Source organism: Xenopus tropicalis, chromosome 4 (genome assembly GCF_000004195.4).
Source record: "Xenopus tropicalis strain Nigerian chromosome 4, UCB_Xtro_10.0, whole genome shotgun sequence".
NCBI classification, from domain to species: Eukaryota; Metazoa; Chordata; class Amphibia; order Anura; family Pipidae; genus Xenopus; species Xenopus tropicalis.
Genome location: NC_030680.2, coordinates 123602869 through 123618083, shown reverse-complemented (window position 1 = coordinate 123618083; position 15215 = coordinate 123602869). Strand labels below are relative to the sequence as shown.

The following is a 15215-nucleotide window of genomic DNA, read 5'->3' as shown; positions in this document are numbered from 1 at the left end:
GCCATCCCAAATTACAGAAAACCCCAGGTCCAAAGCCTTATGAATAATAGGCCCTATACCTGTATAAAGCAAAATGTCACTGTATGGTAGATTTCAACTTCTTGTATTTGGAGCCTTCATGGGTTCAATAACTGGTATATAATATGGGAGGAGAAAGGAGTATAAGAGTGCAACACATAAAATACTTACCTTACCAACAGAAGCAGTACAAGGGCACCAGCCTGGGGTACGAGGTAACCGATTAAAGTCACTTTTTAGCACCCCCAAGTGACTTAGCCTTTCCTTCTCCTTTAAGGACGTAATACATATATCATTTTGGCTTACAGACGTTACTGCTTCTGTTGGTAAGATAAGTATTTTATGTGTTGCACTCTTATACTCCTTTCTCCCCCCATATTATATACCAGTTATTGAACCCATGAAGGCTCCAAATACAAGAGGTTGAAATCTACCATACAGTGACATTTTGCTTTATACAGGTATAGGGCCTATTATTCATAAGGCTTTGGACCTGGGGTTTTCTGTAATTTGTATCTCCTTAGCTTAGGTCTACTATAAAATTATGTAAACATTAAGTAAACCCGATGGATTCATGCAGCACAGTTACCATCAAGTATAATGTACTGTTTTATTATTACAGATAAAAGAGAAACTATTTTTTAAAATTAGAATTATTTGCTTAAATTCTATGGTAGATAGGCTTCCCATAACTGAGCTGTATGGATAACTGGTTTCTGTATGAGGGATCCCATACCTGTACCAAATTGGCAGCACACCTGTCTGCCTGTGGATGTCAAACCAGTTGATTGGACTTTTTAAAATTGTTTGGTGCAATGAAGAGGTATTTTGGGCTCTCCCATAGGAGAGGCGGTTTCTTATGGCTGACAAATCACCATGTGTGCCATCACTCAGCAAAATCTCTTCTCCCAGACCTGGGCTGCTGAGCCTGTAGTGTGTCTTTTGTTACACATTTTAGCCAACCTGCAATCCTCTAGCTGCTGAGGTTTTTAAAAATATCTCTGGTCTTTATATTATTATTGTTGTAACTTCATGCAGCTATATATTCCTTTCCTCTCTTGTGATAGCTAATGTCTACACATAAGTGGAACTGCCACGAAAAATAGATTGTCAGAAAGACAACTTCCTTTTTTTCCAGAAAGCAGAATCTGTTTTGCAGTGCTTTTGCTAATCAGATATTTTGTCAACTAAACACAATTTTTCTGGATGATATTGTGCTACTTATGTTATATCTGGCATGATTAATTTGTTTTATCTTTTTAGGAACTCGTTTGATGTCATGGTGAGGTCTCAACAAGATCCTTGTAAGTAGTCGCCATTCCCCTCTTGGACATCCCGCTGAGATGAACCTCCAGGAACAGCCCGCCACAGGTTTGTTACAGTGCAGTGTGTGTGAGAACATCCATTCGGGTGCTGCAGTTACAGTGAAAACTTCCATTTGCATAATATGCTTCTAGCTAAACCAATCAAATTGTCTCTTAGTGGTTGTATGAATTTTCAGAAATCCTGTGTCCAATTTAAGGCTATCACCGGTATTGGGGCACACCTGCCACAACTGATACAAAACTATTTGCATTTATATTTGTTTTTTCTTTTGCTTGCCAGATGCTGACTTCAACCTGGAGGAGGCAGAATTTAACTGGGAAGAATATCTGGAGGAGACGGGGTGCATTGCTGCTCCTCACAGTTTCTTCAAACATGTAAGTGTGATGCACAGATCTACTGAGCTAATTAAGGAAACCTAAACCCCCTGAATGCATAATTAACCAGCAGATTTATATCATAATAAGCAGCCTATTAAAGAATATTACCAAACTGGAATTTATATAATCGGTAAATAATCCCCTTTTACATATTTTCCCTTGAGCCACCATTTTGGGATGGGCTGTGTGCTCCCTCAGAGATAACCTGCCAGGAAATAATGCAGCTCTAACTGTAACAGGAAGAAGTGTGGGAGTAAAAGGCAGAACTTTGTCCATTAATTGGCTGATGTGACCTTACATGTATGTGTGCCCTTGGTTTGTTTGTGTGTACTGTGAATTGTATGAGGGGGTGGCACTTAGTACTTAAAATGGTAGTTTTCTACTTAGGATTACCCAATGGCACAAACTACTAAAAAAGTACATTTTTAATAAAATGGTTGATTTAGGTAAAGCCTAAATGGCTTGGCTTGAAAGAGTTTTCACATATGGGCTGTTCCATGCAACTTTAGCTACTCTGTTTCCTCCTTTCTTCATCGTTACTTTTACTTACATATCATATTGCCTTTTCTGGATAGGTCGACACATCTCTAAAAAATGGCTTGTCCCCAGGAATGAGGTTAGAGGTCCCTCACGGAACAGAATCTCAGGTTTACTGGATTGCCAACATCATCACCACTTGTGGGAAGCTGCTTCTTCTAAGATATCTTGGTTGTGGGGAAGACAGGTCTGCTGATTTTTGGTGTGACATGGTGACTTCTGACCTTCATCCCCTTGGCTGGGCCCAGCAGAATGGGAAGTCCCTAAGACCACCAGAAGGTAAGACAGAGGTCTTTTTAGCCTTTGCCCTTGCTTGGTCACTAGTACCTTAACTGCTAATTAGATATAATATATATAATATATAATATGGGATTTGACTGTTTGCATATTTCTGGATACATATATTGAGTCTTCCAATTGCTAAATCCACCACCCTAGTCTGGGTCATTTATGCAAAAATATATCCAGGCCAGCAAAAAGTCCCTTTCCAAACACTACCACAGTGCTTACTGAGAATGATCTTTTTCTAATCTGGCATGAATACATTTGTAAGACATTTGTAAGAAGTTTCATGTTCACCCTGGCTTAAGTTATCCACTGATTTCAATGCTACCCACACCCTGTGCCCACCCAGTCAAGGCTTGGCTGTCCAAATTCCATCTAGTGAGTGACTCTTCCAGGTAGAATGGTCAGATGCCATCACTGAGCCTCTAAAGCTGTGATGCCATGTACAGGTTGGTTCATTAATTTTAGACATGTTAATACTGTCATTCTATGTGGTGTCATTCTATGTGGTGTGGGTCCTTTCTATATATGTGAGATACTTCTACATTGTGCTTATGTTTTATGTATATATGGATAAACTGTCTTGTTAAAAGTTTTTTATTTTTTTAAACATGTAACTATAACCCTTTTTCCTCAAATCCTCTACCCATTTGATTATGGAATGCAAAGTAGGAGGAATGAGGTATAACTTAGTCCCACAGTTCCCACCCAATGGAAGATGGGGTACTGACCTTTTATGCTACCTATAGGCCTGCAACAGGCATTGAGGCGCTAGTTGTGCATCAAAAGCTGGTAGGGTAGGTGAAATTATCTTTGTTTAAATGGTGTCTATAGAAAGAACACCAATTCAGTATTGTATTACACGTTTATTGGTGTCAGTTTTGCTCATTCAATATTTCAAACCATGGTTCTCTTATTTCTGGTATGATGGACTGTTACTTTGTCCTCAAAAATTAAGTTGACCTCTTCTGTGAATTTTAAATAGAATAAAACTTCCTGTGCACATTTTTTGCTGGCTTGTATTCACAGTGTAAATGATACTGGATGAAACAGGGAACACAATGATTCTATGGAAGACAAAGTGGTTCTGTGGTTTCTATTGGCAATGTAATAAAGAACATTCCTGACAAACACATAGGTTGTATAAAGACGTATGATGCAGACAACTGTATTTTAGGAAAATTTGCAGTTGGTCTGTTTTTTGGTTTTTATTGGGGGGGGGGGTTATTTAAATATTACGTTTGGCAGCTGTAGAGCCAGGGTTAAATTTCTTTTTAACAAGGTATCAGCTAGAAGCTAAGAAGGGATGGATATATAAAGGGCCTGAATAGAAACAAAAGCATTTAAATAATGATAAAATGTGAGCCTTGTGGCCAAATCTGTGTTTTGGTTGCCAGCAACTAGTAATCATTTTCAATTGCATGCCAGAAATAGGCAGAAAAGTAGAATTTTAATTGGGTAAATGAATGACCAGTTAAAAATTTGCTTGAAAATCATCCCTTTATCACATCTTAAAAATGTAGTTAAAGGTGAATGTTTCCTTTTAAAGCATGAATTTCTCATATTTGTCTCATTCCTGAATAGTAAGCAGCAAGTGTAATTGTTTGGTAATTGTCCTGTTCCAAGTCATGTTTGTGGCTTTCACAATCTCTGGATTCTTCAGAATTAATTGAAGCCAATTCTTCCCTTGGCATAATGGCCAAGACAAGCGCTCAAACAGGAGAGTGGCCATGTATGCATTTAATTTTTTCATTGGGTCCCCATTTTACCTGTTGTCAGGGCTAACCCCCAGGGGGCCCAACTGACAAGTGGGCTAATAATTAGAGCCCCCTGGAGGGGTGGGCCCTCCTAACTTACTAGTATGCAGCCCTGTGATTACTGATGGTGGCCCTGTTTACAGTTCCAGAGCTTGGGCTCCTAATCATGCCCTCAACACTACATGATCCATTTTCAACCAACTTTGCAATATACATCAATAAAAAAATATGCAGCCTTTTAATGATTTTTAATGTAATAATATGGTTTGGTACAGTTACCTAAGCCTGGCCCCCTGTTCCCCTGCTGATCTGGCTGACTACTTTGAGATTTAAAAACAATGTAACATTAGTCGACTGTCCTCAGCCTGCCTTCAGCCTGCATCCTCCAAATCCCATAATCCCCTGCACACGCCATGTCAGGAAAGTAACATCACAGTGCAAAGCATTTTGGGTTAAGCAGTTCCTGCATGCTGTCTGTAAGCTGTGGAGAAGTTGTTACAATTTGTAGCATCAGTGTTTTAGTCCCTCCTCCCCTGTCAGGATTTCAAATAATGCAGAAAGAGAAGAACTGTTTTGCAGCTGGATTTTAGCATAAAAAAATTGTATTTAATACTTTTTTTTTTAATTATTTTTTTTTAATACTTTTTGAAGAACCAAATTACAGTGATTGGTATATTAGGTGTTGCGTGGGGATCTTTAACACATTTTGGGTTGGAAGCCAGAGTTCCCCTAATATATTGTAATAAAAGTGATCTGATTATTGGTAGCATTTAATTCCTGGCACAAATATACACCAAGAATGTGTAGTTTGTGTTTATTTTTTATAACTCACCCAGCGTGCTTTTCTGCTCTGTGTCAAAGGGCAGGAATCAGGGAGTATGGAGAGATAGGGGGATACTCCTGCCTGTTAGAGCTAAAACAGATCTATTTTTTATTTATAAAGTAATTGCACATAATGGAGTTATTTTATATAAAAAGTCAATGCTGCCATCAGTTTTAGTATGACTTTAACTAGATACTGATTAGCTTAGGGTATAATTAATAGTGTGTGCAGCATATTTGCTTCCTTTTCATTTTGATTTATACACAGAAATCATAGTTGCTTTGCAGTCTGCTAAAATCTGGATATCCTTCACAGGCAATTCTTCCAGTAGCTACATCTATTTTTAACAACTAGCAATGCTCCTTTTGTCTGCGGAGCCTTTTCATGTTTACTTGTTTCAAGGCAAACAATAAGTCAGTGCAGTTCTGCTCATACAAAGTGCAGGAATGACCTATGTACACACTGAATGATGTAGGCAAATGTAATATTCTTTTTTTTAAGTGACACTTACGTGCTATTTTATTTATCTGGATGTTTTCTATTGTGTAGTATATGGAAATCATTGTAACCTCAGTCTATTTTTTTTTTCAATTTTAAATCTGCACTTGTTGTGAACAGGTGCACCTTGAGAAAGTAGGGGAGCTTGCATGTCCTCGGCCACTGAATCTGGTGCAGCCTTGCTTCCATTTACTGCCTTATCCCCCCCACTTCCATTATATGAGAGACTTGTACATGTAAATCTGCTGCTTATTTATGAAGAACATGGGACTGACCATTGTGTCCTATTTGTGAGTGTCCTTAATCATCTTTATTAGGAGGATCCCATAGTTATACAAATATCCTGCCTATATTTTCCATACATTTTTTCAATGTTTGCTTACATCATTTCCTCCTTTTGCTCATACTGTTTTTCAGGAATAAGAGAGAAGCTGCAAAACTGGGAGGAATTCTTGGCTGAAAATTCAACTGGAGTCAGCAGTGCACCCGCTCACTTGCTAGAGGGCGTAAGTCTCTTGTTTCTGGTTTGAATTCTGCTGCTTTGTCATGTTGTTCTCTAAAAATACTCCTTCCTTAAGATAGAAAATCAAGCCATGAAGCTGTATTCCTGGTGGTTACAGCTTGATAGCCTTTATCTCAGAAGTGCCAGACTTTTTCCCCCGGCGATCTACTTTGGCTCCTCCCTGCGTATATATGCGAAGCAGTGTATATACGCATACCCAATAAACGCGCTGCACTTCTGCATTTCCCGGCTTAGACGCGGTCCACCAGAAATCCACAGGGGATTGACTGGTGGGCCGTGATCGCTGTTTTGACCACCCCTGCTTTAGCGTTATGTGGGGCATATTTATTATGTGTAAAATGGAATTTGCTGAAAAATTGGTGTATAAAGCTGTGTAAAATAAATGGAGAAGTTCGCTGTTCGAAAGCCAGATTTTACACCGTTATTTTATGTAAGTTCTGGTGAAAGAAAAAACTTGTAAAAAAAAATTATGCCAATTTTACATTTTTTACATGGCAAAGCATGGCGGCGTGTGCCGTTTTTTACACTGCATAATAAATCTGTCCCTTAGTATAATGTAGAGAGTGATATTCTGAGAAAATTTGCAATTAACCTTCATTTTTTATTACTATCTTTTTTTTAAATTCTTTTACATTTTGGTGCTGGGTACTGATCCAGAAAACCCCAATGATTCAGGCCCAAATATAAACTATAAAAAATGAATAATGAGGACCAGTTGAAAAGTTGCATATAATAGGCCATTGTGTAACATACTAAGTTGCACTTGAGAAGTCAGTAGCTGGTTCTGATAACTGACTATAGGTTACATTGTTTCTTACTTTGGCATAATAAACTAATTCAGCAAAAAAATAAAACCCAAGTTTAGCCCTCTACAAGTAGCATCTACTATTTTTTTTTTATGGAAACCTTAATACAGCATTATGTGGGAAGGCTACTATTTGTTCATCCATAACATGATTTTAAGTATCCTTTTGTTACAGCAGTGCTTTAGTAGAGTGTAACTATATTTACCCTTAAGGCTGATGGCGCACTTGGCATATTCTTCCCTGGTGTGTTTTTGTTAAATGGAGATCTGACCATGCCGCCTACCTTTAGCTTAAATGGAAACAACCTGTCCCCAGCAGAGAAAATGCTTCTGTGTCAGGCAGATAGAAACCTTGATGGAGAATACAACCTATGTGCCATCAACCTTGCGCTCATTTAAGGACCAATACACCCCCTTGTTCAACGTCAGTGCCAGAAATAGGGGCGCTGAACATACTTTTTGCCTATTGTTTTTGTTTTTTTAATTCAACACTTTATTCAATTCTTAAAAGAAAAGGTTGCAATACAAAAGAAAAGAGTTGTAATACATTTTCAGAGGCTAATAGTAGGTAGCAAGTACAGGTACAATGGTTTTGAATAATTTCTAGTGTAGCAAGACATACATTAATGTATAAAAAAAAAAGAATATAGGCAAAAAGGTTTTCCTTTAATTGGTAAGCAAGGACACAAGTATTTTTTTTTTGTGAGGGAGTGCCTAGTTTACAAGAGCATTCCATCCATTCAGTGTTGGGGATTGTGTAGATAACCATTTGCCTGTTATGTATTATGGGCCAAGTAATTCAGCTATTGCTGTTTTCATGTATGTGTTAGGGTAAAGGTCTTCGATAGGCACACTTTAGAATCCAGTGGGACTAGTGATCACATCACATCATGCATAAACTGGGTTAGCTGTTTCCAGTGATCAATATGGACTAGGCAAGCCCATATTAAGTGATAGAAGTAAGGGCTGTTTGAATGACATCTTGGGCAAGTAGTATCTTTGTTTTGACAGAAGTGTTTGAGAGTCAGGGGAGTTAAATAGGCTCTATGCAGGATAGTGTATTCCCTTGCGTACGGGGAAGCATATTTTGGAGGCTTAAGCGCCCAATATTTTCTTGCCAATCTGCTTTAGAGCAATCAATGTATGTAATTGGGGTTTTAAGAGTGTGCTGTATAATTTTGATATCATACCTTTAGTATAACCAGCTTGAATGGTGGCAATACAGGGTCTACAGGTTGCTCTCTGTGCTCTTTAACATCAAAGATGCTGAACTTTATCAAGTTAATGCAGAGTCCGGAGTGCTGACCCATCTCATTAATTTACTTGAGGGCTCGATCTAGAGACTGAGAGGAGTCTCTCAAAAACAGGATCAACCCACTTTATCTATGCACTCCGCCACTTCAAGTCCCTCAATTTGGTTGTATAATAGCAGCCAGGGGCTCAAAAGCCAGGGCATACAAGAGAGGAGAGAGGGGACACCTCTGTCTTGTTCCCCTGTGGAGTGGGATAGGCCCGAATGTCCAGCCATTCTGGCTTTGGGGGAAGAGTATAATTCCCATGTAACCCATGTCACAAGCCTATTGTTTCAATCACAAAAAATCCATGGTTTTGTTATTTCGTGAATTTCAGGAAAACTGAAGACCCTCCAAATTTTGTCCTTTGGTGGTAGGTAATTAGATTACCAATGGGACATTTCAGGTGTGGTAAAACCGATGCAATGTTGGGAATGGTGATGCTTTGTCATATATATTTTTAATGCTTTTGTTACAATTAAAAAATCATGTCCCTTTTACTATAATTCTATTTTCTCCACAGCCTCACCGGGGAAAAGACCCTCTTGACCTATTTGGCCCTGGGTCCAAGCTGGAGCTTCAACACTGTCGGGATTCTATTGTGGCCTGGCCTGTTAGGGTACTTGAGAACACTGGAGGGAGGTTACAGCTCCAGTATGAAGGGGTGTCTGATTGTGTATGGCTCTTCTATCTCCACCCGTCACTTCACCAGGTCGGATGGGCAGCTCAACATAAATATGATATGCAACCACCTCAAGGTACCAGCTGTTTTCTACTCACATTCTGTTCCATATGGTATATTAATGTAAGTCATAGAATGCTGTTGTTATGAACATTTAATTTTGGGAGTGATTATTGGTAAAAAAAACAAATAAAAAGTAGGCTATAAAAACACACTGCTGTGTGATCCTGGTAAAGAGATAAGTTTAGTCAGAGAATGAGCAGCACATCTAAACCTCACAAAGAGCCATAGAAATGCAGCTATCCTTAGAAGCTTCCAAACATGCAAGATCATCAGGTGTGGCACCTTTATCTATTTGTGTCACTTGTTCTCAACACAGTGTTATACAATAATGTTTGCACTTGCTCAGCTCGACTTTTTCTCAGGAAGAGTATCAGTGACAAAATGTGGGGCCATGTATTAACTCAATAATATTTAATTGTCCATATGTATGGCACATCGAAACCACATGATGCTATTTCAGTCCCATAAACCGAGCAGAAAACTAAACAGTAGGAAATAAAAGAACAGGTGTCAGAAGTATTGTGCTTATAGTACAATTTATTGGGAGCCACATCGCCCCATAATATGGATAAAATAAGATATCAATAATGTAAATTTTAAAAGGGGACATAAACCTTTCATAGCAATGGTGCTTTACCCAAACATTCCTTGACTATAGCTGGCAACATTCTCCACCATATTAACAAGGTATAAAGCATGATGGGAGCTGTAGTGCAGCAAACATGGGAGACTGATTTTTAACAATGTACAGTTTCCCAAATCCTCCAGAGCCAAGTAAAGCAAGAGGATCCTCGAAAAAAAAATCTGCCTTCTCTATATACAGTTTACTGTTTGTTCTACTTTTCATATGATCTTTGTCAGATGCATTATACTCATTTCCTACCCTGGGCCCCCTCAGTATATGCACTCTTTTGAACTGTAATTACAGTGTAATATTGGCAAACAGAAACTGCACATTATTTTTGCTACATTAGAACATTGAGATGGCTATTGTAGCGTTAGTAGGGATGATTCTTCCTGGAAAATAGACGTAAGAGTCTGTTTTAGGAAAGATTTATGTGCCTTTTTAAAAAATTGAAACTATAATATGCAAAAAGTGCAAAATGTACAATGCACAGGTTTAGAAGAGGGGAACAACCTTTTTAACACATTTAGTTGATATCCCCTCTTTTGCACACTACATATAAAATAGAGAAAATAGAGAACTAAACCCTAGAAATGAATATGGCTAGAAATGCCATATTTTATATACATGTATGGGACCTGTTATCCAGAATGCTCGGGACCTGGGGTTTTCTGGATAAGGGATCTTTCCATAATTTGGATCTCCATAACTTAAGTCTGCTAAAAATCAATTAAATTTTGAATAAACTCAATTGTTTTGCCTCCAATAAGGATTAATTATATCTTAGTTGGGATCAAGTACAAGGTACTGTTTTATTATTACAGTGAAAAAGGAAATTAAAAAATAGAATTGTTTGCTTATAATGGAGTCTATGGGTAATTCAGAACTTTGTGGATAACGGGTTTCCGGATAAGAGATCCCATACATGTACCAAACTTATTGCACCAGCCTTAAGGTTGATCCAGGCCTTTAAAGTTGTTAAAGGAGCTTCCTATCTTGGATTTTATTGGAAGTGCCACACACATGGTTAGTGTGCTCTAGGCAGCTGTTGCAAATTACCAAGCAGAAATGAGGTTTACCTGTCAAAGCTGATGCTGTAGGGCTGATTATTAAAGGGGTAATTAGAGGGGAAGCCCCGCACAGCACAGAAACCCCTAATATACCTATCACTGTAATCTGTTCCTTCAAAAAGTATGAATAAATACCATTTAATATGCTGAAATCAGCTGCAAAACAGTTCTTCTCTTTATGCATCATTTGAAATCCTGAGTGGGGAGGAGATACTAAAATACTGATGTTATAAATTGTGACAACTTCTCCACAGCTTACATACAGCATGCAAAAACTACATAATCCACAATGCATTGCACTGTGATGTTACTTTTTTTATTGACATCACGGGATGTGGTGGAGGTGGATTGTGGTGAGAGGGATTTCATAAAAAGGCTGCACATTTTTTAACTGATGTATATTGCAAAGTTGCTTCATATTATGTCTTTACTTTTCAAAATGTTAAAGTTGTGTTTAAGTGGAGTTCCACTTTAAATTCTAATGTAAATTACACTGTTTTCAGAGGTGCCATCTAATGAAAATTTGAATTAATTACTAATGAGCCTCGTATTGGGACATTTATATTCTATATATGCAGAATATTGTGAGTGGGTCCCTAAGCTCAGCAACTGACAGCAGCCCAGAACATGTGCAGGGAATCAGCAGAAATGAAGATGGGGGGCTACTGGGGGCATCTTTGGGGGGAACAAATCTTCCCTACTAATGGCATATGCGTCGATGCGATGTCCTGCAGTTGCTTGAAGTTGTCAGTAGAATGCTGTTGTTATTAATAATAATAGTAATGTCTTTAAAGTGCCAACATATTCTGCAGAGCTCTCCAGCAGATGGGTGTATACATCAAACATACAAATTACATTTAAATACGGATTAATACACAAAGCAGAGGGCCCTGCTCATTGGAGCTTATTATTACACTACTAGCTCTCTATGCCATCAGTCCTGCTTCATTATGTAGCAGTGTGTCTAATGCTTATTGCTTGTGATGCCAGCAGTGGAGTTTTGATGAAGCCCTATCACTGTAGATACACACAGTAATATTGCAGATGTCAGTGCCTTTCCTGTACTTTCAGCCATATCACACCTGAAGAGTGAGGAGGAGTGGAAGGAAATATTGACCAAGTGGGAAACGGACCCCGGAGACTGTGTACCAGCCGAGTTCTTCCAGGTTAGAGCCATTACTGAATTCCGTTTAAAACAGAATGTTCTGCATGCATAGTTAAATACCTTTGGTGTCAGAAGTTCTGGGAATTGTAGTTCAAATGGAAAGCAAGTAAGAAGTAAGAAAACATTGGATTATGAGTGAAATACACTTAGATTACACATATGCAGGCCTGGATTTTTGAACAGGCTCTAGCATTTCAAGTACACAGAGCCTCAAACAGCCTCCCAGCAGCCCACTATATAGTGACTGTCTGTGCTATCTTAGAGCAGCCCCTCTGGCATTTGCCTGAATCCACAGATTGCCAGTCCGGGCCTGTCCATATGCATTTTTTTTTTAACATTTGGAAACGAGTTTTGGGACCCTCAAAACACCAGGAAGATGATTTGTTTTGTAAAACAAATGTAAAAACATTAGGGCCTGCTTCACATTTTGTTATGCCTTTACCTGGAACACTTAGGGGCCTATTTATTATGCTGTGTAACATTAAATTAGCTGAAAAAACACAAAAGTTCACAAAAGGTTCACTGTTCCGTGGGAACAAAAACCGTGGAAAAATTGCATGATTTTATGCTGTTTTTTACGATGCAAAGCCTGGCGATGTGTGGTGAATAGGGATGGGTGAATAAAATTCGTAACGCGTCACTTTCTTTGACGCCGGCGGCGCTTTCTCTGATGTGCATCGGCTTTTGACATGTGAGTAATTTTTTGGACGTTCACGTCAAAAGAATTATGCACGCGTTAAAAAAAACTATGCACACATCCAAAAAATAGCGGCAAATTTTTTTGTATATTCCTGCTGGCAAATTTTGTCACCATATTTTACATTACATAATAAATCTGTCCCTAAGAGAGTCTGCATAATCTGCCTTTTGTATGTACGTAGCTATCCGGTATAAAATTGGAAGCCAGGGAGATAAAGTTTTGAGCTACTAATAGTTTCTGTTCTCTGTTGTACAGGAGCAGCTTCCATTACCTGTCCATTCCTTCTTGGCAGGGATGAAAGTTGAGGCCCTGGATCCCTCCAACCCATCATGCTTCATGCCAGCTACAGTCACTAAGGTAGCAACTTTAAGCTGCGTGATAATAGAATTTGTCTTTGTTATTGCCTGCTTTTGTGCAGATAAGTTTGCACTTCTGGTTGGGTGGGATGCAGCAGTGTTTGTGTAACTTGTTTGGCAGGCTTAGGGTCTGCTTATTTCCCTTGCAGTACTGCTCTTTAATCTGACTGCACTGCCCCCAGGTGTTCAGTGAACGGTACTTCATGATTGAGTTTGACGACCTCAGACCTTTGGACTCAAAAACGAGTCGGCCTTTGTTGTGCCACTGTAATAGCACTGGAATCATCTCTGTTGGCTCAAGTCAGAAGATGGGGGTGCCCCTTCGCCCCCCACCTGGTATGTTTGCAAACAGTAAACATAGTGTGGGTGTGGGAGTAATATTTCTAGTGATCTAAGGCCAAAGTAAAAAAAAAAACAATAAAAAGTCAAAGTAGAAGCTGTAGTGAATTTGCATTACGCAAACATTTTTTAAGGAAGACGTAAACAGTAATTAGTTGTATCTGGAAAAATACAAGGTTTTCCTTGTAGAGATTTGGGGATCGCACATATGGATGGGGGTTGTGAGGTTCTGCTTGTTTATTCTCCAACAATGACTGTAAGATAAGAGGATCTCTAGGTTACGTTACTTTCTCTATTGTTCTGCCACAAAGTTCTTAGTGGAGCTATGGGGGTCACCAATACCTTTGTCTTGGTTCCACCAGTACTTTGAAGCACCTTAAAGGAACAGTAACACCAAAAAATGAAAGTGTATAAAAGTAATTACAATATAATGTACTGTTGCCCTGCATTGCTACAACTGGTGTGTTTGCCTCAGAAAGATTACTATAGTTTATATAAGTAAGCTGCTGTTTAGCCATGGGGACAGCCATTTAAAGGAGAAAAGGCACAGGTTACTTAGCAGATAACAGATAAACCCCCATTATATGAGGCTTATCTGCTAGTTATCTGCTATGTAACCTGTGCCTTTTCTCCTTTTTTCCAGCTTGAATGGCTGCCCCCATGGCTACACAGCAGCTTATTTATATAGTAGCTTTTCTGTAGCAAAAACACCAGTTTTTTGCAGAGCAACGGCACATTATATTTTAATTACTTTAAAACACATTAATTTTTTGATGTTACTGTTCTTTTAAGAAAGGAAGTGAGTGATGAAAAATGTGCAGGCAGTAGGGATGTTGGGGGTGGGTTGAGATTGTGAGTGTTTTTTTTTTTTTTTTTTTTTCAAAAGTGTTTTTTTTTTAGTGTCAGTATCACTTTAAAGCTTGGACTAAATAGGAGACATCCCTCATAGGAATAAAAGGAATATGCAAAATGTTGTAACATAGTGTTTGTCAAATTGTATTATGTATCTAATGGAATCCCTTTCAATCTTCCATCCCCTAATATTTGGGGGCAGATTAATCAAAATAAGTTTAATACCTAAAAACTTACCTATGTTTTGTTCATTTCCATGGGATTTTTAGAAGCGTGTTTAAAAGTTGATGAAAGTTGAGTTCACCATTTGATAAATATGCTTCTAAAAATTCCATAGGAATGAATAGAATGTGGGTAAGTTTTTGTGTATTAAGCTCTAAACTCACATTTTGATAAATCTGCCCCATTTGGTGTTGGTTATTTTTGGTAGTTTGCGTGCTAAGCTATCATATTAAACAACAGCCCGTTGGCCTTTTCACTTCCTGTAGGGTACTCGGAAGAGGAATTTGATTGGGATAAGTATTTGACTCATTGCGAGGGCTCAGCTGCTCCTGAGAGTAACTTCCCTATGGTGAGTGTCTTCAAACCGTTTGTTTTGATCATTTCCAGTAGCTCGTACTATTTAAGGGCAATGACCTACAGAATTTTTCTGTATTTCACAAGCTTTAATTGCCTGGTATTTGGTCTCTTGGTTTGACTCACAAACAACAACACAGAGATTATTAGTGTTGTATTTTTTTTTATTTTAATAGTTTTTATTTTGCATTTTAAAGCTGGCTATACACGCACCAATAATATCATACGAAACCTCATACAAACAAGTATTGTATAACATGTACTTGCTTATTTGCAGATCTATGCTAAGTATATAGGTATTGCTAATAAAATCATAGGGTGCTATTTCTGCCACTGAGAGTTCCATTTATAGCCAGGTTTGGCTAATGAGAACTCGATTGGAGGTCTATGGGGCCTGAGAAAAATGGCTTCTGATGTACTAACGAAATTGCCCATTTGCAATTGCTAGAGATCGGCATTGGTACAATTTAGCACCTATGTTAGTTAACCAGCCACAGTGACGACTTTTGAGAAGCTATGGGGAAAAAAGACAAAGGAAATGAATGT

General features: G+C 38.5%; 1 protein-coding gene across 1 annotated transcript in view; it reads left to right on the top strand.

Annotated features, from left to right (window-relative positions):
• Positions 1-15215, top strand: part of sfmbt1 (Scm like with four mbt domains 1) — a 56914-nt gene that overhangs the window by 22595 nt on the left and 19104 nt on the right. Inside the window, 9 exon segments of the mRNA NM_001374840.1 lie at positions 1282-1389; positions 1624-1718; positions 2297-2537; positions 6039-6127; positions 8765-8999; positions 11753-11847; positions 12802-12903; positions 13085-13238; positions 14582-14664. Of these exon segments, the coding sequence (NP_001361769.1) occupies positions 1362-1389; positions 1624-1718; positions 2297-2537; positions 6039-6127; positions 8765-8999; positions 11753-11847; positions 12802-12903; positions 13085-13238; positions 14582-14664 (1122 nt within the window). The 5' untranslated portion in view covers positions 1282-1361.